Here is a 23,105-nt window from a genome sequence, read left to right as displayed (position 1 = left end):
AATGACAAGTTGATATATTGCGTAGACTATGATGACAAATAAGACTGTATTTTGGCCGGAGCTAAAATTCCGGCCAAATTGAGTCACATGGTCCTCACGTGCAGGCCGACATGGCTGCCAATGTGGTGGTACTTGAGATCATTCAAATTGCTGAAAGAGGTTTTGAACATTAGAGCTCAAAAGTTAGGGTTTAAATTGAGAATTTTTACTCCTAGCGTTAAATTTACTAGAGCAACTGAAATTGAAGATTGATTCTTTATCATCAAGCTCTTGCACAAGGTTAGACTCAAGTATGCATATGGGAAGAAGCAAACTAAGGGCTTAATGGGATAAAAAACCTAATTTACACAAATTAACTACATTGTAGCAAAATCAAGATTTTGAATCCATTAATCATCCTTACTAACCATCGCGCCTTAGTGTGGATAGAAAAAACCAAGCTTTAGAGGTCTGTGACTTTATGCACAAGGGGAATTTCTGTAATTTGTCAAAGACATGCCCTCTCCCTCCCATAAACAGAGAAAAAGAGCGAAAATAGAGAATATTTGGGGGTTTGGTGTTGGGTTGTTTTTGTGAAGGGTGGTGGGGTGTGTCCGTGTGTGTTATTTGGGGTTTTTTCTTTCACAATTGTTACCCTACCACTTAAGGAGTCATGTGATTCAATTTGACCGGAATACTGCCAAAATAGAGGCCAATTTGTAAGTCGTGCTGCACACAATATAACAAACTATCACATTCAGAGTAAGAAAAGATACCAATCTGTTACGTATGATTAACAAAATATACCAAGAGGAGTGATAGGGGCATACCCCCAACCACAATTCTAACCAAACCTCATCTCTCTCTATAGTGTATTGGGACCCACATGAAATTTTAAAAAACAATTTCATGTGGGTCCCAATGCACTATATAGAGAGAGTGATGGTGTGGTTGGGATTGTGGTTGGGGGTGTGCCCCTTAACATTTCTAATATACCAATCTTATAATTTTGATAATTCTTCACCGCTATAAAATTTGACACCTCACGGACTAAGTGCAGCTAATCAAGTGTGCACACGTGCAAGCTAGCGATTTCGATGTCTCATCCGTTGCCTTTTCTTATACGGCTGTGCTATTTGACTCGCGAGTTGGGCAACTCGCGCCCAACTCGCAGTCACTGACTAGGGGGGTGGGCCCCACAGCTTTGTGGGGCCCACCCCCCTAGTCAGTGACTGCGAGTTGGGCGCGAGTTGCCCAACTCGCGAGTCAAATAGCACAGCCGATACAATATATGCATATGTATATGTGTGTGTGGTGTTAAATGTGCCATTTTATCCTAGGTATAGACCTTCTAGTGATTTCATGCTATGAATTTTCATCATATAACCTGGATTAGGCGCATTGTATGCGATAGTTTCACACCATTCATTTATTTCCTGGCTGTGGCTTTGATATATATTAGAAATTGGTACTAAATTCATAGTGCCTGTAATGAGTCTAAAGAGTTAAACATCTTGTGCTTCAGTTTTTCATTCTTATTTTTCTACCCTGACCTTTGAACTTGTGCTGTGACATTCCTTTTACGTGTTTGAAATTGATCCTTGAGCTATCTTCTAAAATGTAAATTTCATTTGTAAGTGTTTTAGTATGTTGAATTGACTCAAATATTTGAAACGTTTGTAATATTTTATTTAGGTGAGTTCAGTACTTGTCTCTACTAGGGTAACTATAAAAAATGCTGATTTAAACTTGTAAGATACAGATGTTTAGTAGTTTACATTGGAGATTAACTGTTATTCTACCAGACATTTGTATGAAATATTGGCAATGTGGGACATTAACTGGATACTTTCAGTTGAAAGTCTAAACCAGGTAAAAGTAATGTGGAAGTTGGCAGGCTGTTTGACATACTCAATTTAATCCAATATTACCTTGAAATCATTTGTAAATTATGACATGATGTTGCATAGAAAAGTAATGTCCAAGAGGTGTCTTCACTATCTTAAATGAACTATCACTAATGGGGAAAATGCAAAAGTTGAAAATGAAGCATTAGGTATTGCAGTTGCTCTTGCGCTAAATTTAGTAAGTACTTTGAACATTCAATCTTCTATTTTTCCATATATCCAGAATTTATCAAATTGTGTTTAGATATGCTGAGATTTGTATTTTTTTTTAAACATTCCTTCAAACTTTTTGTAGGAGTTTTGTTTTTAGCTGACCCAAAGATGTTACATGAATTGAAACTTTACCTATTATGTCACTCTGTGCTGCAAAATTCTCAAATAAAAGATATTTAAGGCTGTAGTAATCAGACTATGCAATCTCACATGTATTCTAGGAAGAACGAACTTCTCAACTCTTTTTTCTTGTTCAACTCCATTTCATCATCAATTTACATGTTAATTTGTCATAAACAATCAACATTATGATTTTAAACCAAAAAATTTTGAAAATTTGCAAACATACATATGCTTTCTTTCTTTCTTTCACTTATTCTAGCTTTGATTTCGATTTGTGTCATCTCTGCTCAGATGGGTCCAAAAGTTGAGGATGTGAAGAAGCCTGTCAATCCATTTTCCTTCCTCTTGCGCTTCATTTTGGGTACCATGGCCGCAACCTACTATGTCCTTGTGCCCATTTACATGTGGATTAAGGATCAGATTTTCCCCAAGGGTATGCCAATATGAAGAGGGCAAAGGCAAAGCAAAGAGAGATGGCATTTATGTATTTATTCAGAACTAGTAGCTGCTTCTTTGTCTAGAATTTTGTATGAAAATCTATCATGATTCAACTGATGGACAAATTGTTAAATGTTACTTAGTGAATGCATCCGCTCGCTTATGGTGTTCTTTTGAAGTATTTATATGTATTGAGTAGGCATATAGATATTTGGTGACTGAAGTACAACAAAACGTGAGATTGCCTGAGTTTACATGCATGATTCGCCACCAATCAGAAGCAAACGCTTTCACTCCTTTATTGTTTATCAGAATAAAGTTTTATCAGAACCTTACCTCCATCGTTCTTTTACCATGGAGACAACACAAAAGAAGCTATATCATAACTGCAAGTAATCAAAACAATAATAATGGTAGAATTCAAGAGACAAAGTTGACATGATATTAACTCTACATCAGAGTAATATGTAACAGAAAGTACACAATAAACCCAAAAAAAGGGAAAGTAAATCCTCTCTGAGACTATTTAACTTGCCCATGATAAGGTGAAGCAAATAACTAAGACAAAACAATGTAAAACTTCTCTCCGGATAGAACTTGTACAACTTCAGCTAGTAAATTCAAGGATCTCCATCCCCATAAGAGACCAAACCATTATTTCCGGCAGGACTGCTGGACCTAGAGCTGCTGCTTGCAAACCTTGCCTTCCCTTTCCCTGTCTTTCCACCTCCATCATCAACTGACTGCGATGACACTGAACCTCGACTCCTCAACCTTGACCTTCCTCTCTCCGCAACAGGACTACTATCTCCTCGAGGGCCAAGGCGAGATCTAAGCATATCACTCACTGCTGGTCGACGATCAGCTATAGGACTCCGGCTTCTTCTAGGGCTCAAGCTACGATCTCTTCCACGGCTTCGGTACTTGACTGGGCTCCTTGAGTTGCTCCTACTACGGCTCCTCCTGCTCCGGTATCTGGAACATAAATAATGGCAGGTTACAACAATAATAAGAAAGTCTTTATTCCAATTGTTTAGGATGAGGTACACGACTCCAACTCTTTAATTCAGTTCTGCCAAGGAAAATCTCATCCACTAAGTTAATCATTATCATATCCTTCGTAACTGTTTGCAACCAAGTTTTCTTAGTCTACCTCTAGTCTTCCTTACTCCATTGCCATTAGTCGTAATCTTATCACCTCTAATAATGTCAAGTTGATGCTCAAAAAGAAAAAACTAGCTATTAATGTTTAAAATAACATAAAAAATGTATACTGAATAATGGGGTTAGTTGCAAATTGACCTCTTGTAGTATTGTTGTTTTGGACTTATTATCCCTTGAGTTCTATTTTTGCAGATAGACCCCTACGTTATTTTTTTGACCCCTTACCCTCAGAAAGAAAATAGTTTATTGACAAATAGGCCCCTGAGGATAAAGAGTAAACAATTTTCACTCAGGTTGGCTATCTCCAAAAATAAAACTAGATGGGTAGTTAGTTTAAAACAACTATACCACAGGTGGTCTGTCTGCAATGAATAAATAGTATGGCAATCCCCATAGGGCCATAGTATGGGGAGGATCAATATTCTAAAAATGAGGGCGAGTAATCGGAATCGGCCCATTTCCGCATGGAAATGGGGAAATGGGCTGATTTGCTCAATTATGCCGAGCATAATTGAGTAAAAAACGGTTAATCGCCCGCATAATTTGATCATGCGGTCGTTTTTTCCGGGTGTTACTGGGTTTAGGGTCCAAATTCTGAACCCATTACAGTTTTAAACCCAAATTTACCCAAACCCTAACTTACTAGCTCTCTATCTCTGCATAAAAAAACCCGATTAAAAAAAAGAAAAGAAAACAAAGCTAGCAGACTCTCCTCAATCAGCTGCCGGCAGACCCTCCTCCATCAGCCGCCGGAAGGAGCTTGCTTCGCCGCCGGTTCTTCTCCAATTTCCGCAGGTAAGACCTACTCCCCCCTTCTCTCTTTGATTGGAAATTTATAAATTTCAAACATTTAAGAAGATAAATACCTGATAATAGAGCTTTGAAAGTAAATCATGCTAGTTTTGAAAGAAAATCCCGCGGATTTGAGGATTATTGCTTTCTTTTTTCTAGTTTTGGCCATGGTTTCTTCTTTGAAAGATAAATGCCTGAAATCCTCTCAATTTAGCATTAGTTGAGGATGGTTTATTTGCATTTTTCTTAGTATATGTTCTATCTTTTATGAATTGTATACATTTTTATGTATGAAAAAAATAAATATATGTTAGAAAAATAATAAATATATGTTAGAAAAATAATAAATATATGTTAAAAAAATTCAAAAACGCATAATTCCGTATAATCCAATAAATCGGCGCATAATCCGATTAATCATTCTCAAAACGCACGGATAATAAAACCGTGTTTTTGAACATTGCGAAGGATATTCTAGTAAAAGGTCAAGATTAAAAGAAAATAGTAGGCAGATGAGGTTATGTAGGGCCACCTGACAGGACTGCTGCCTCGTGGGGATCGCTGATAATTTCTTGCAGGTGATCGCTCACGGTAAGGTCTGTACCTGTTGTCCCTGAGATAAGCTTGGCTGGTTCATCATTCTAAAAATTCAGCAGCATCAATGTTTTATGGAAATTCTTGTCAAGTTTGTTTACCTATCATAATCACGTCCTCGTTCATTTCTTCTTCTATAATATTGCGAATGAACAGGAGAGCATTCAGGTGATGGTGTCCTATACTTCCGTACATATGCATAAGCCTTGGTGAACCCACGCCCTTTTTTTATGCGTTTTGGAGCGCCATCTGAAGAGGGGTTCCTTGACAAATTCTGACCTTTTTCTGGTGCAACTGCAGCAGCCTTGTGTGCAGGGCTTCTTGCTGGACTCCTCGAATCTCTTGCATGGTCATGCTTATCCTTTTCTCTACGTGGACTTCCTCTAGCACCTTGCAGTTGCCGCACCTTGTCAGGACTTGATGCAGGATTGCTTGGGCTGCTCCTGGAACCTAAAGTTGGGTTTCCATTGTGGTCGTCGGCCTTCCTTCTAAGCAAATATTTACATAAAAGTAGATCTTGAACACCACATATTGGACAAAATAAAACTATGTAAAACAAATTGTATACCACTTGTCGCCATACATAATGTGACAGCGAGTGTGCAAGTCTCTTGTGTCCTAGCTAGCGGCCACCCACTTATGGACACCGTGGATTTCTCGCATATAAATAGTGTGTGTGTGTGCGCTTGGTATAAAAAACTAAGGTTAATTGCACATAGACCCCTGTAGTATCATGCTTTGGGACTTATTAACCTTGTAGTTTTGTTTCGTTAGATAGGTCATAGACCCTCATAGTGAAATATTTTTCACTCTTGTACTCTTGAAAAAAAGTTCTTTGGCATATAGACCCCATGAGGGTAAAAGAATAAAAAATTTCACTGAAGGGGGTCTATCTGCCAAAACGAAACTACAGGAGTATGACAAGTTTGAAAGCGCCGTACGACAGGAGTCCATGTGCAATTAACCGTAAAAAATTGGTTGCATAGTAATTGGAAGTTAGAAATCAAGAGTGGGAACCTTAAGAGATTTGATTTTTCATCTGATTTGATATGCTGATTTATGATCCTCTTAGAGTTGGATTCCAAGCCGTTATCAGTTTCTGGAGCACCTTCATTTCCTCCGGATAGTTCACCCTCTTCATGAGATGTATTGTATTCAACAGCCTTCTTTTCCTCATTCTTTGACTCTCCTACAGCTGCTTCCTTGCAAAAATTGACTGAAGGAGATTTTACTTCTGCATTACCATACAAGTCAATCAACAATCTAGTGAAAACAAGGTAGCCAAAAGGAACTTTTAACGCAATATATACATTCAAGTTACATGTACAATAAGACACTCAGGTGTTTGAATGTAGACATTTAACTTAAACAGTTCATGCAGATAAAGAGCCATATATATAATATATTATATATATATAATATTATATATATATATATTGAGAGCAGAAGAGAGAGAGAGATGTAATGGTATCCTTGTCATAAGGAGCGGGATTTCCTCCTTGACGCCTCTAATATCACATGATGAGCCGAATTATGGATGATCCGCTCCGTTGAACTTGATCTACATATTCTAAAAACCCCAACACACCAAGTTTGGGGTGAATCCGTCGTCGTTTGACCCTCCATCGAGCCATGTTGAAAAGTTTATTCATCAAAACGTTAAAATTGATACGAGTGGATGAAGGGTCAACGACGATGGGTCACCGCAAACTTGGTGTGTTGAGGTTTTAGAATATGTAGATCAAGTTCAACGGAGCGGATCATCCACAATGTCGCTCAATCATGTGATTTAGAGGCGTCACGGAGGAAATCCCTCCTATGACAAGGATACTCATTAATCTCATATATATATATATATATATATATATATATATATATATATATAGATGAGAGAGAGAGAGAGAGAGAACTGATGCTTGGATATTAGATCATGTAGGTACAAGAAACATGAGGTGGATAATCTCCTTTCAACACTGCAACCCCACCACCCACCCACCCACCCACACACCAGCGTTGCATATGCGCGAGGCGCAATGCGGGGCACAAAGCATCTTTCCGCGCACATGCGTAAGACGCAACGCAATGCGCACGCCCGAGTGATGCGAGGCACACACCGCACACATAATTTTTCAATATATGTAATCAAGCGCGAAAGAACATGTTTTTAGAATTTACATGAAAAAACATCAAGATAAATAATATCTTACTCAAAATCACAATGTAATACCTTAATTTCTAATGCTAACACCCAACATAGTAGCAAAATTCATAAATTTTCAAATCAAATGTTAAATCAGGACTAATATCCAAGCAAATGATTAGTAATGGTTCTCAATTGAAGGCTATTAAAAAGGCCTAATGGATTTATTTTGCTTCTTGGGATATGAAATATCAAGTATAAAGACTCGATTGAAATGTTAACAAACAATAGTATATGAGGATATGTACTACATGCACCCTGCACAAAGTAAGCACAAGGATGTACACGAGGTGCAAAAGGCGCTGCTGCATTAGATGTGGGGCGATTCGCCACCGCCACGCATCGTAAGGTGCATGAGGCGCAATGAGACGGAGAACAATGACAAGAACATAGCCTTTTATCTCAAATATTTGGGGCCAGCCCGTTCTGATATCCCTTGAACTTTCAATCAGAGACAAATGCAATGTAAGGGGCACTAGAAGATTCATCACATTATGTCGTAGGCATCCCTTGAACTTTCAAGCAGCTTCATCACAACTCATGAATGTCCACTCTTGCCACTCGTAGTTCATTTAACTATTTTTTGTTCCATGGGCACTCTGATAATGGAGATGAATCACATTATAGATTGGATACACCAATACTTAATAGATATATGTCAAATATTAGTTTTGAGTTTTGACTACTGAGACATTCATGATTTCACACTGCAGTAGGGGTGAAAATAGGGCCTAATTACCGAACAACTCTATCCGAATTCAACCTGAATATTTTGATTTGGATTCTTAAATAATATATATAGGTTATTCTAAACAATCTTTTTCCTTAATGGATCTAGATTACAAAATCTGAATACAGTCATTAAGGATCCAAACTTGGTAACCTAATAACGTTTTCATTCATAAGTTATTTAGCCATATTAGACATCCCTAATATCACTAAAAAAATCCTCATAATAGCAAGTCCTAAACCCGACAGAGTCCAGAAAAGAAGTATGTCCAACTAATAGCAAGTGGGCTACAACTAGCTTCAGATGATAAGACGAAACAGTTCCCCAAGGGCCAAGATATGGTGTGTATTTTGTAAGACTCTACAAAAGAAATTTTTATTAACCTACCAGCCCCTCTATCCAAAAGAGCGTCATGACAGAGATGAAATGGCAGTTGGTATAGACATTTCTCTGTGATAGGGAAAGGTAATCTGGCAGATGCCTCCAACACATCCTATGTTAAGGAGAGGTTGGTGGTCATACACCTTATTTGTTCGTCATACACCTTATTTGTTCCTTTAGTGTGTGCATGTATACATGACTAAAATTCAAAAGATCAAGAAAGAAGAATAAATGCATAAATGCAACTGTATAATGTATGCACATATAATAAAACAAGTATGAGAAAATTATGCAGGCAAAAACATTTAACCAAGGTAGCCACATGACAAAACAATCATTCACTTGAAGAAATATAACACAAGAACTAAATAGAAAATGGTGAGAAAAAGATTTAATTCAACACCATATACATCATAATTGAACAACACACCTTGATCTTTGGTAGACTTATTAGCAACATCTGGCACACTTACTATATTTCTAACTTTTTCAACATCCAAGCCACCAATGTTGACACCCTCGCTACTGGAATCACTTGAACTTTCCGATGACCTGCTAAGTAAATCAAGAGAAGGATGGACACATTTATTCACAAACAAAAGAGGCCATGATAGCTTAAAGCGAAAAACAAATAAGAAATGTAGCAAAATATTCAAGAAAGCACATCGTTTTGACCTGCGTCTCGATCTTTTACTGCGCCTCTTTTGTTCTTTCTCTCGACGTCGATCTCTTTTCCTTTTCCCATTTCTAGCTTTAGCTTTAGCTTTCCTTGATGTTTTCTTTCTTCTCCTGCGCCTGTGATCACTGGATGAACTTGTTTCAGATGGTGAAGAGTATGAATCAGAGTCGCTATCAGAATCGGACTCTGAATCAGAACCAGAGCTGTATGAGTCTGATGTTGAGTATCTTTTCCTTCTCTTCTTATTTATGTCTTTAGCATGCCTTCTGCGCCTCATCCTCGCTTTCCCATCAGAACTATCGTCTGAAGAAAGATCTCTTCCTGATTTCTTCACCTTTTTCCCTGCGATAATTGTATTGTTTCTCAATGACACAGAGAGAACAAAACACAACAAGTGGGTAGCAGGTACATATGGAACAAAATTTACCTCTATCTTCTGCTGATGCATTAAGAGCTTTCTCAGTAACTTCACCACAATCCACGACTTTTACAAGGGATGCAGGTTTTCCTTTCTCTGAACCTGCCTGCTCTATCTTCCTCAGTAAGCTTATACCATTTACTATCTTCCCAAAAACAACATGTTTGCTGCACAAGGTGGAATGTGATATCATTATATGTTGATACCCTTTTAAAAGTACTAGAAATTCTTAACAAGAACTTGATCTAGTTCCAACCCCTGACAAGATGTACTACAACAAGAACTTGATCTCGTTCCAACCCCTGACAATATGTACTACACTGCTCGAAGTATCTAATATAATTATAGTCAGCTAACTTCATGTGATGCAGGACAATTTTGGGTTAAAGTGAATGTTTTGTTGGAGCCCTGCAAAATTAGGATTAGATAAATTTATTTGGATTTCGAAATTAAAAAATGACTTTATCTTTTAGAGTTTTTGGTTTTATCTGTTAAGATGATTATCTAGTATTGACTTTTAAATTGTATTGGGATAACAGTTAAGATTCTGACTCTATTTATTAAGTTTTAGGTTTGCATTATCTCAACATAGAGAAAAAAGATTTATAAAACAGTTAGCACGTGAATCGTCTGGGTGTAAAGCCCAAACGATTAGGTGTTGGCGCATTAAGTCACTATATGTCAATATTTTTCTTTGCTTTTCATATAGGACTAGATAGCAGCACCCTCAATTCTCTTCTTTCCTGCTGGTACATGCAACAACCTACATCCAAGACGAATTCCAACACTTATCCTCTTCTTTCTTTGTTTTAATATTATATTATCAATGCTAAGAACTAAAAAAATATGCTTGTCAATCAAGCTTAATGGTCTGTCTTTTTACTTTTTCCATGTGATGCCGGTGAATCAAATGTTGAACTTCCAAGAAGAATGTTTGCACTAGGAGTTTTGCCTATCACATTAAGTCATTTAACAATTTAACAAATCATTATCAAGTTGGTCTAGGTGATCGCATAATTTGTTTCTATTTTTCATTATAAAAAGCAAATAAGCAATGCAAGATATCTTGGGCTTTGCGATGAAAACCAAAGACTCTGGCACACATAGGTGGACTGTAATCAATTTAGGACCGAATAAAGTTTTGATCAACCATATTTCTCCTTCTAGCCAAACAACAATGGCAATGATGACTTTCTAACATCTACCCACTGTTGAATATTTCAGAAGGAGAAGAATAATGGGCTGAAACTTTACAGCTCCTTCATTTATTACAAATCACTTACAAAAATGGAAATTTTTGGCTTATATCCAAAGCTGGGAAGAAACAGTGCGTCTCTTTTTACATGAAAGTAGAAACAAATCATGTGATCACCAACCGTGGTGCTGAGAAACTCATTAATATTTAAGGTCAAATTATCAATGAGAAAAGTAAAGCTCATAATGCAGACATCCTTCGAAGTTTGACATTGGATGCGTTATATTATATGGAAAAGGTAAAAGTATCGATCATCGAGCTTTATTTCTAGCTAAGTTCAAAAGTTCTCAACATTGATGATGTAAGATTGGAACAAGGAAAGAAGAGGGCACATGCTCGAATTTGTTTGATTTCTTGTGGTTGCTTGTGACTGCAGGGAAGAAGGCAACATAGAAGGAATTGAGAGTGCGGCTATAAGGTCATATAAAAAATAAAGAAAAATAATAATAAAGCTTGGATCAAGATGTCTTCACAAGCAGACATTTAATCGTTTAGGCTTGCACAGAGGACCAAGTCATATTACTAACCCACATGCCAAGTTTTCATACTTCTTTTCTCTTTGCTTATCATACTCCATTTAAAATACGAGTTTGGGAAAATCTTTCCATAGTTAATATTATCTTTAATTTTTTTGAATATTACATTGTTATCCTAATTTATTCTAATTATCATATCTTCTTTGAATTGGTAATTAAATGATTTATCCTTTTCTAAATGAGACTTAACATGTTATTGAATAAAGGAGAGATACATTTGATATAATTCAAATCCTTTACTTATTTCAGTTCGCAGAGAACTCCAAAAAACATAAACTAGCCAGCACCTAAAAGATTTTGCACTTTGTAAAAAATATCCTCCAAGTTTTTTAAATTGCAAAAACACCCCTACAATTTTAAAATTTTATTAAAACATCTTAAAAATTATAAATTTAACTTATTTTAATTCAATGAGAAATCTGAAAATTATATGCTAGCAAGAAACTGAAAGTTTTGTGATTTTAGAAAATATCTTGTAAGTTTTGAAAATTAAAAAAACACCCCTTAAAATTCAAAATTTATTAAAACACATTGAAAATTTCAAACCTATAAACACACAAAACACCTACAAACAACATAAATAACACCCAAAAATTTATGGAATTTACAATAAGCATTCTGAACTTTTTACAAATTGCAAAATAAAACCCTAAAAATTATAAAATTTACAAAAATCCTGATAATTTTCAAACTTACAGTACACTAAAAATATAGGAATTACAAATATCCCTACATAATTTATACTTTATAGAAAACACCCTTGAAGCTTCAAAATAACAAACAACCACTCAAAATTCAAATTTTACAAAAAAATACCCTAAGAATTTCAAACTCATTAGTAAATTAAAAACATAGAAATTATAAATAGTCTATAAATAATTTACAATATGTAGAAAATACCTATAAGTTTAAAAATTTGCAAAAAAACCCTAAAATTCTTAATTTACAAAAAAACACCATGAGTCTAATGTATGGACACTAAAATGAATATACAAAATTGATAACCCCTAGAAAATTAAAATTTACAAAAAATATCAAACTCCCTTTAAAAGTATAGGGTTAAGAATAACTTTTCATGATCAATATTACCCATAACTTTTTTGAAAAAAACATAACTAATTGAAATCTGTTAAATTTGAAATTTACAAAAAAAACACCCTTAAAGTTTAGTACTTTGCAAATTACACCTTCAAAGTTTGAAAATTTTCAATGATTTTTTGTAATTCCATGATTTTAATGTAATGTTTAATAGTTTTGTGTATTTGTAAATTACAAAATTTTTGGGGTTTTTTACAAATTTTTAAACCTTTTGAGTGTTTCTTTTGTAGTTTTCTAAATTTTTATTGTATTTTCAGTGTAATGCATAGATACGTCAATTAATAATGATATTGAAGAGTAAGTCGTTCTTAAGATATATTAGGTCATAGTTATGTGTGCACATCACTATTCCTAAGCAGTATAGTTTATATATGTAAAAAAATTCAGACGATTTATATAGTGATTAAAAAATTTGACTTTAGTGTACTATTTTTTATAAAATTATGTTTAATGTGAACCCACCGTATAATTTTGACCGTGGTCATCATAATTTTAATACGCTTACTTGATTGACTATATATATATATATATAAACCATAATCACTTTACTTTCTCACATGAACTAATATTTAGTGCTTAATAATTTAAATTACTACTTTTAAATTTAATATAAAAAGGAGGTCTGATAACATTTATATATTTAACTATAGGATAATACAATCTCAATTCCTATTTTTTGCTTGAGATTATTTTCATAGTTACGCAAATCAAATAGTAACTAAAATAATAATTATTTATGCTTAACTTAGGATGAGTGTAGTCGGTCACGTACTATGAAATTTTTATGAAGATATATACCTTACCTTCTATAGCTATCTGTAATATCCATGTATATTTTATAAATTAGTTGTTAATTTAACATACTAAATTATTTTTCCTTCGTAGAAATTTCTTCTTTAACTTTTGGCTTGTGTAATCACTATATCACCATTCTCGCGTAGAAAGGACATCACTCTAAATGGCTCCAAACTAATGTTTGAGTTGAACTGAAATATATACTATTGCTACTATGTGTATATATTTTTTTAAAAAATCATGTCAACACTTAACCTCTGGTATTATAAAAACTAAATATAGTCAATTGAATGATTAGCAAAAAAAACTTACATCAGAAAAGTATGAATAATAAGATAAAAATGAAAGGTAATGACATTGCCAAGAGTACTGCCAATAGCAAACTACAATGTAAAGTTAATCTATTTTGTGAAGCTCAACTACTGGCTATAAGTATCGAGGTTTTCATATATATACTTTATAATTTATTAAAAAGGGTCATATAATCTTATATAATAAAATTGATTTAATACTAAATAGTAATATCGTTGTAATAATATCGTTATTAAGAAAAATTCTTCATGAACCAGAATGTACTTTACGATATATAAGCTATGCACTCCAAATTCTTGTGTCTTTTATAAAGCCAAAAAATTTGAGCGAGCCTCTAACATTTTGCTCTCGCAACAGAAAAATCCACTTAGCAGATGTCTTATATATAGGAGTGGAAGTGAAACAAATAATTAATATATAATTCGTTATTTATTCGGCTAAGTATTCGATCATATCCAATTCAGACATTCATTTAACATTAAATGAATAATTTTTAGTATTCGGTTTATAAATGCATAGATTTAACCAAATATGTATTTTATTCGTTTGATCACTAAGTATTCGTTTATATTTTACACTTTAATTCTATTTGTTTAATACAAAAACTATTCATTTAAAACTCTTATTGGTACAAATCCAATCCTACGCAAATCAGAAAAACCAAAAAGTTCATTTGCCAAACCTAGTTAAGACATTTAAAGTAAATGGACTTAATGTCATAGCTAATAGTCCAATTAGGCTTATTGATTTCACGTTAGGCATTGTCTCATGTCTAAAAGCCCAATTACAGCTTTGCCAGTTTAGACCTAGGGTTTCTATGTTTTCCTTTTCAAGTTTATGCGACGTGTCTCAGCCCCAAATCCCACTCGATGGTCTCCTCCTAATCCTCTTCTTCTCTCCAATGGTATTCAGCAACATATGCTCTCAATCACCGCAATGGTCCTCTCCCCTGACACTCTTCTCTCTCTCAACTCGTGGCCCCCTCCCATAAACGAATATTCACAAATATTTCGCGAATAGGTATGTAACTAGATGAATCAGATTCGAAGCTCGTTTTGTATTCGAGTCGAATTCGAATTTAAATTCTTCAATAAGAACCGAATTCGAATATGAGGAAGAAATTATTCATTCATCTTCAATTCATTATCATCCCTACTTATATAATACAACTGCCCTGGGCAAGTGAATTATAATAGCATTTTTCATTCACATCGTTTGGGCAAGATTTAATAGGGACCTTACATCAAAGTAAAAATAAATTTTCATATTAGAGCACATGACGGAATATATTATAATATCTGTACTCTAATTTCACAAGAAAATAATTCTTCATACTTTCAGTTTTACTTCTATGATATGGAGAATGAGCTATAAAATTGAATGAGAATATTAGATAATGTAAATATAGTAAAACCACAACTAAAAGTTAATGTGAATATGAGTCAAACCACAACTAAAAGTTTAATGGACATATTACAAATAAACTCATGCAAAATTCCTTTATGAATTGAATGATCACTCATCTTTTGAAGACTTCAAAGATACTAATAAACATAGATGTTGTATTAAATCTATGTGTTTATAATTCACAAATAGTAAATCACATGGTCACAGTCTGGGTTGAAAGAAACAATGACAATATTTTATTTGCGAGAGAGATTATTAAGTAGATGATCAATCCCACAAAAAAATTTATTTTCTTTTTTATTTTTATTTTATTTTTAACAATTTAAATAATCATAATATCCAACCACGTGCATTGAACATGCATCTCAACTAGTACAATTTAAAACTACAACTCTGTATAGAATTGGAATCTTATTTCTGCTACAAATATAAAATCCAAACCAATTCTATCCTAACACACTTTGAAAATCAAAAGTAGATAATCATCCTAACAGTCTACAGATAAAACCAAATATTCTTAAAATAAAATCTAAAATCTCAACCCAAACAAATTTATCTAATCATCTCGTTTCCTAACAAAACTTTCACTTATATCTCCAATTTCTCATTCATCGTCAGGAATAGTCCCAAAAGGATTCAGGTTAGCCTATAGTTCGAAAAACATTTCAGGATAACTGAAACTTCAGAATCATCAATTACTCACTATATCCAAAAAAAACCCAACGTCTAGAAATAGCAAATTTTATTGGTCATAAAAAAACATAGAAAATCAAGAAAAAAATTATACCCATCAAGATGTGGTGTAGCCTTGAAGGTGATAAAAAATTGGGATCCATTTGTGTTAGGACCACCATTTGCCATAGATAAAATTCCAGGTCCGTCATGCTTCAGTTTGAAATTCTCATCTGCAATTAAGAAGTTTTAATCAAATCAAAACAACTATTTGCATATGAATAGCACTTTCCCATTATCAGTAGCACAAACCTGGAAACTTTCCCCCATATATGCTCTCTCCACCACTGCCTGGAAATAGCAATTAACGTTGAGGTTTCACAGACTATACACAGCAAGAACTGAGATATAAAGAGGCCTGAGCATATCAAAGTAATACCATCTTGTTTTGAGAAGTCGCCACCCTGTAAATAGCAATATAAATATCAATCATTCCAGTTATCAGTCAGTAAAAGGGTTCCTCACAGCAAAGATAATTAAACATGTAAAAAGTACTGCTTGCTAATGCATGGTAGCAGTAGATCATCCTGCTATATAAATTAATACATATTTGTTAACGATAATTAACCACGAAGATGAAATTACTTACTTGAGCCATAAAACCTTTAATTATACGATGGAAAAATGATCCCTTGTAATGCAACGGTTTCGCACTAGAAGCTCCTATCCCTTTCTCACCTATGAGATATATCATAAATAAAAAAATCAATGCTTTTAATGAGCGTATTTCTGAATTAAGAAATATACAAAGAAAGAGTACATAGTGAGGTCCCAAATCTCTGTATTGGTGCAGTTTTAATTCTCTTTATGCATACTTATCAGGATTGGATGAGTGGGTTCGCATGGGAAATATAGGATTGTTGGTATTGACAACTTAATTTTTCTTAAGATAACTAAATTGCTAACAATAGTGAAGGCATTTAGCAATGCTGTATGTTTTTTCCAAGACCTAGACTTCTGCACCTAAAAAGGCGACATTTCTTCTCCCCCTCCCTTACTTCTTCCCGAACTTTAACCCGTGCATAGGTTTCAACAGAGAGAAGCCGAAAGCCCTACTTCTTGAAAGTGATAAAGACACTTATTCACTTTCTTGGCCAAATCTGAAGAGGTAGAACTAATTCTTCTCTTTCTCCCTTGTACAACTAATGCCTTCCCAGACCAAAAGTTGTTGCCTACTATTAACACTAAAAGTAGTTTAGTTTATACAGCGAGATTAGCAGGTTCATGAGATTTTGATTTGATCAGGTAACCTGTGACCTGACACCAGTTATACAGGTTTAAGTCCAAGTAACCAACATATAAACAGGTCAAATGTGGGTACTTGAATTATGTAACCAAATAGCCAAGAAAAACCACTGTCATCTCCATTTAGCAACTAAAGATATAGCTGATCTTCTTCATCATATGGGCATAGAGCCTGTTGGTATCATATAGCTGATTCGTCTAGAAAGCACAGAGAACAGCTATGAAAAACAAATGTCAAAATCTATATGTATATGGTTTACCCTATTTTGGACATGTGAGATCATCAGGCAGCTCCTAAGATACTGATTGATAATGTCATTGACCTGAGTCCAAATCCAACGCACGGCATCCTGAACCATGATTGGTCAAGCACTTGTTAAGTAGGCGGAGAATTTCCAATTTTCAAATCTATGAAGGTTGACATTAGGTTAAAGTTCAGTTGCAAATGTTTGATCAACCTTTATTTTCATGACCACAAAACCTAACTGACTGCTCTATAGCTGATCATTTTGAGACAAAATGGCTTAGACAGTTATAATGATATTGAATATAGATATTCTGCACGTAGATAAATTCAGTAGATAAATTCAGATAGTTTTGGTTACATGCGAAATGTAACTCAACTCCTAAAGCATTCATAATGCTACTAACTTGGTTCTCCATCCCATATCAGCCGCATGAAAGCTCCAGATAATGGCATAATTCTGGACAACTTATAAGAGATGAAGAAGACCTGACCTAAGATCATCTCAAGTTAAGCATAACTTATAAGAGATGGTACGATGATACCAGAATAACGGTTGCACCTCAACCCAATTCAACCTTGCAAGTTGCACAATTGACTTCAATGACTGACACACACCTTAATATATTTAGGACAGTTTGATTTATTCTACATAAATCCTTTCTTCTGCAATTTATTACTACAATCTTTGCAAGCCAGCAACTGATTGGATAGAACCTGTAAGTAGATACCATCTTATTTACACTGGTATTAACCACTTTACAATTCTATCGAACTCAAGATAAAGGATCTGGGCCACTCCATAACTCCATTGACTTTAAAGATATCGAGATGCAATTTTTTTTTTATAACATAGCACATGGTGGTGTTCTGGTGTGGCAATGCAATGATTGGAAGAGTACATTTTCAAATAAACACGATATATACCGAAAGCAAAGAGAATGTTAACTGAATAAGTTTATGGTAAATGTATGCAATACCAAGCATGCCAAAGATATAGAGAAAAAGAACAAGTTAAATTATATCAATGGTGCAAGACGTAAGTGCCCACTGTTATACTCAGAATCTTAATTAAACGTCAGATAAAAACATTCATGTGAGAAGAAGGAATGAGAGGTATAAGAAATAGCACCAGTACAAAGCGCCCGGAAGTTTTCAGCAGTTTTTGGAACAACATCCGAATAAAGCTGAAATAAGCCAGATATTGAAAAACAATAAATCTCTTCATAGAAGATAAGCAATGAAATTAATAGAGAATAAAAGCAAGAAAATCTACAGGTAAATTCAATATTGTGAAGATTATTTGATACCTCAATCACCAATTTTTCAACTGGATCCCTATCAATTGATATGTCCAAAAATACAAGGGGGTTCTTCTTATTGCCCATAACTTATTCCCCAATAATGCTGCAGAACATCTAACAAATTATGTAAATAGCCTCAAACTTTTGACCAATCTTGATAGGTTTCTTAACATGTTTTGGCATCAATAGCAATGAAAATAGTAATTGAAATGTTAACAATACATTAGAAAATAAAGATAGCCAGATAAGATCGAAACTTGCCAACAAAGAGGCAAGTTAGCATACAGCAGAACAGAAAGTACGAGTGAATTAATATCATATCATTAGTTTTATTACAAAGATTACTACTAATGACAATGAGGAGAACATTTTACTACTTGCATGTTTCATGTAGATCCTGGCAGCATAAAAGAATAATGGCATAAAAGAATAATGCAAGTAAACAGGAGAAACCAAGCAGTAAATGTAAATATATAGAGTAATTTCTTGCACAGATTCATCACCATAAATAATGTTGCTCCAACTATGCGAATTAAATCCAAGCTTTTACGGGACATGGAAGTAGTACTTTTTTACAAACGAATCTAGGCCAGTAATTGCAAAAAACCGCCTTTTCACTGCAAAAATGGAACTTCAGCACTCCTGGGCCCTAGTTAGTAAAATGAAATCTTTCTGACACATTCATCCTGAAGATGAAAAAGGTGCTTTTCACTCAAAAAATAGAACTTTAGCACTCCTGGTAACTAAAAATGAAATATTTCTGCCACATTCATCCTAAAAGCTTAAAGAGTGCTAACAAGTAGGTTACAAGAAAGAAACATTGGCAAGGTTCGAACTTATGTCTTGCCATTTCTCACTGGGTTTAATTATGAAACAGTCTACTTTTAACCAAGCAAAAATATATAATTTCATATTGGATTTTATGATGAGATAAATACAGGCAGTTCCCATAGTATGTGCTATTGTGCTGCGATAGGAAACTTATGTGCTACAGCAGCTATAGCTCTAGAAACACAACAATATATGCTTTACAAAACATGATGCAGCACATCTAAACAACGATATTAATAAAAGATCATATACGTTGGATGGTCTGAAAGTCACTTAAAAAGAAATCTAGAGGGCAAATGTACAAAATGAGCCGAAAAAGGATGAACTCAGAGTCAATCTACTGCACATAGAAAAGAAAAGAAAAAGGAGAATAAAAAGTATTAGCATGATGGATAAGTTCAGACTCAATCTACTGCACATAGAAAATAAAAAAAGACAAGAAAAAGAGAAGAAGAAGTGTGAAACGAAGAGAAGCAAAGAGTGTCTTTAAGAAACGAAGAGGTCCAAAGACTTTGGTCCATTGTCAGGTTGATTTCAACTCTGCACATGACTAAACTCAATTTTTTGTCAAACTAGTATAGTGCACGTGCGTTGCACGTGGACATATTTGTTTTATGTTCTAATACTTTACACAATTCATTATTTAATTAATGGAAGAGTTTCATTTTGAATGTAATTATAATAACATTTGAGGACTTATTTGTAATTTTCTTACAATTTAGATCATATACTTCTTTCAATCTTCTTAAGATTTAAGTTATGAACTATATAGGGGTTTATCTGTAAAAAATTATGAAGTATCGGTATTTTTCTATAAATATATGAAATTTTAATGGTCTTTGTGAAAATTATGAAAATCCATGGTTGTTTGTGAAAAATTCAGGGTTATTTTGTGAACATTGGCAAATCATGGAATACCTAAAAGATACAATTTTTTTTTAATCTTAAAAGACATAATTCTATTTACTTTATAATTTAAGATAATGAATAGCATTTAATAACTATTGTGCAAATTTAGAATATAGTTTTAACATTAGGGAGGTTACAATATACTTATTATATAAAAAATTACCCAAAAGATAAAAATTTCAAGTTTGTTCTTTACTTTTATGTTAAGTGTGTCATGCTATTCCAGTTTATATTAATTATCTTTATTTTTGCTAATCCATTATAACAAAATAAAATTCCCACTTTCACCTTCTCTCTCTTCTATTATCATATAATTAGTAACATGCTACAAAAAATATATCTACTAAGTTCATGGATAATACAATATTTCTCTCAAATCACAATTAAATACATAATAATAATTATAGAAATAGAAAAAAGTTCATTACCCCCCCCCCCAAAAAAAATTAGACCTCAAACTTTAGCCTCAATCCGAATTCTTCACATTTCCTTGTATCAATCGTATCCTCAATCTGCATATAGCCGTCAGTTTAACAATCACATCAGTATAAAGTATAATCCGAGTAAAGCTCAGTACTTCCTCAGCACAACTTCAATCGTCTTCCACCCCCCTTTGTTGTTATCTCTTCTGAAGGGATAATGTTTTCACTGGTGAGCTTGTATCATCCAAATAATATCATAGTAAAACCATGGGGTGAGTATAGGATGTTGTTAGGGTTGTAAGAGGTGAGTGTAAATCTAAATCATCAAATGAGTGAATTTATATAGGTTGCAAGTAAGGGCTATTATGTTAAATAAAAAAAAAAGCAGGCTCTTTGGATTCTGTAACAGTCAAATGTAATTATCACTTAAATAAAAACTACAATTGAAAATATAACTCTCATTTCAAGTATGCATGAATGCATGCACTAATGGCATTTTAAGTTGACACTTTGTTTGCAAATTGAAACGTATATTATTAGTTTGTCGTATGTGCATTTTAAGTGAAGGGGTTACAAAAAAAAGTTAATATTAGTGGACAATTAATAGGAGAGTTATGTCATTATTAAGAATGTATGCATGTAAGCATTTTAAGTTGACACTTTGTTTGCAAATTGAAACATATATTATTAGTTTGTCATATGTGTGTGCATTCAATTCTCAACTATTATGTCAAATATAACTTACAATATTAAAAAAATCTTTATGATAACATTAATATTGGATTAGTGGAAGGGTTACAAAAAATAGAAGTTAATATTAGTGGACAATTAATAGGAGAGTTATGCCATTATTAAGAATGTATGCATGTATATGCATGTGTTTATATGTATGCAAATTTTTTATGATAACGTTAAAATTGTATTGGATTAGTGGAGGGGTTGTAAAAAATAGAAGTTAATATTAGTGGACAATTAATAGGAGAGTTATGCCATTATTAAAAATATATGCATGTATATGTATGTGTTTATATCTATGCAAGTATGTGTTTTATGGATGCATGTATGTGGTTTGGAGGGTATTTTTGGAAGAAATATTTAACATACCAACACACTTTTATGATAGTATTAGATTAATAACATTAGGCCAAAATGAACATGTCAATTCCTAAAGTACTCAAGTCCAAAATCAACTTCAACGGACCCATTCCTTAGTCCTAGGCATAGAGAAATTGGAGATAAATTAGCTCAGACCAAATCTTTAGTAGTCCGCATGTCCTTGATTTTCAAAATTCCCTAGAAAATCAATTTTTAATGTTGCTGAAAGCAAAAGTGCTAAGAATATCCACAACAAATAATGTTGATTTTCTTTTTCTTTTTTTTCCCTTTTTTTGACAAGTATTTAAAGGCGCATAAGTGTCATAGTATTAGTAGAGGAGGAACATTTTACTTTTTGATTTGTTTTACGTAAAATATGCCAAAATAGAAGAACAATTCAAGCAAACAGACACAAACTTTAAACTCCCAGAGAAAGAGTAATTTCTTTGGGGAAAATTAAACATAAGTAATGAATCTTCAATTATTTGCCTTTTAAAAAAACAAGTCAATAACTACAATCAGGAAAATTTTTGAGGGTCGAAACAATTTCATCCACATTGCTCACCCCAAAATTAGAAATTTAACATTCCTAGTGACTGAACATGGAATCTTTAGGTCAAATTCACGTTTAAAGAAAAACATCGAAAAGGGTTTGACCTTTTAAAAAGACAAAAGCATGTAAAATTCGATAAAAAGAATATCAAATTCGAAAACTTGATCTGGTCAATTTGACGCCAGAGAGGAGAATTTACTTTGATCATAGATAAAAGAGAGTGAGAGAGAGAGAGAGAGAGAGAGAGAGAGAGAGAGAGAGAATCTAACTCACCTGCCCAAACGCGGGTTTAGGGTTTTCGCGATCGAGAAAGAGACTTCGATTGTCCGAAATTTAGGTCTAGGGTTTTAAGAGAGAGGGCGAAGGAGGTAGATGGTGCGCTGAAGATGGGAGATGACGACAGCCGTTGGATCGAACTATTGACTCTTTCCTTGGGAGATTTCGTGTCCCCAGAAAACAAGCGGGTTGCGATTGTGAATTGGGGTATCCTCTCCGGGCTTGTTTGGATGGAGAGGAATAAGATTAAAGGGAAGTTAGGGGAACCATTCATCTTGTTTGGGAACATTTAGGAGGTGAAGTTATTCACCTTAGTTCTTTTTTATTCACCCCTTAATAGTATAAAATTTGTTTATCCTCTAAATTGGGGTGTAACCAATGGGAATGGAACTCTCTTCCCTTCTCTTCTCTCACCTAGTTTTCCTTAACTTCCCTTAACCCCATTAAAATCCAAACACACCCTAATATTTCCT

The 23,105-nt window shown here is 34.0% G+C and overlaps 2 protein-coding genes across 5 annotated transcripts in view; one reads left to right on the top strand and one right to left on the bottom strand.

Moving 5' to 3' along the window:
• The window catches only part of LOC109833025 (2-methyl-6-phytyl-1,4-hydroquinone methyltransferase 1, chloroplastic), a 14,962-nt gene extending 12,121 nt beyond the window's left edge, over positions 1-2,841 (top strand). Inside the window, exon 3 of the mRNA XM_020400557.1 lies at positions 2,514-2,841. Within this exon, the coding sequence (XP_020256146.1) occupies positions 2,514-2,669 (156 nt within the window). The 3' untranslated portion in view covers positions 2,670-2,841. The remainder of the gene's footprint in view (positions 1-2,513) is intronic.
• LOC109833024 (peptidyl-prolyl cis-trans isomerase CYP63-like) lies at positions 3,047-22,832 on the bottom strand. Of its 4 annotated transcripts, none has more exons than XM_020400556.1 (14): positions 22,630-22,832; positions 18,553-18,649; positions 18,375-18,429; positions 16,343-16,431; positions 16,133-16,157; positions 16,006-16,044; positions 15,809-15,926; positions 9,628-9,785; positions 9,197-9,542; positions 8,952-9,073; positions 6,228-6,444; positions 5,312-5,698; positions 5,149-5,220; positions 3,047-3,635 (listed from the first exon to the last, which is right to left on the bottom strand). In XM_020400556.1, exons 2-14 carry the CDS (start codon positions 18,628-18,630, stop codon positions 3,281-3,283), a joined length of 2,061 nt encoding a protein of 686 aa, XP_020256145.1. In that variant the 5' UTR covers positions 18,631-18,649; positions 22,630-22,832; the 3' UTR covers positions 3,047-3,280. The 4 variants fall into 4 exon arrangements, with proteins under 4 accessions (XP_020256145.1, XP_020256144.1, XP_020256143.1 ...); XM_020400555.1 differs by having other exon boundaries at positions 5,149-5,229; positions 5,312-5,695; XM_020400554.1 differs by having other exon boundaries at positions 5,149-5,229; positions 18,553-18,660; positions 22,630-22,830.

This window comes from Asparagus officinalis, chromosome 3 (assembly GCF_001876935.1).
Source record: "Asparagus officinalis chromosome 3, Aspof.V1, whole genome shotgun sequence".
Lineage (NCBI taxonomy): Eukaryota > Viridiplantae > Streptophyta > Magnoliopsida > Asparagales > Asparagaceae > Asparagus > Asparagus officinalis.
The sequence above is the reverse complement of the archived record's forward strand: the minus strand, read 5'-3'. Positions and strand labels throughout refer to the sequence as shown.

Bases quoted from the DNA above. Each gene is read 5' to 3' on its own strand.
- LOC109833024 (XM_020400554.1), bottom strand. From the start codon at position 18,630: ATGGGCAATAAGAAGAACCCCCTTGTATTTTTGGACATATCAATTGAT. The intron at 18,430-18,552 runs GTATCAAATAAT...GGCTTATTTCAG, and splicing joins TTGAAAAATTGGTGATTGAG to CTTTATTCGGATGTTGTTCC. The intron at 6,445-8,951 runs GTGTGTTGTTCA...ATGGTAATGCAG, and splicing joins TAAGTCTACCAAAGATCAAG to AAGTAAAATCTCCTTCAGTC.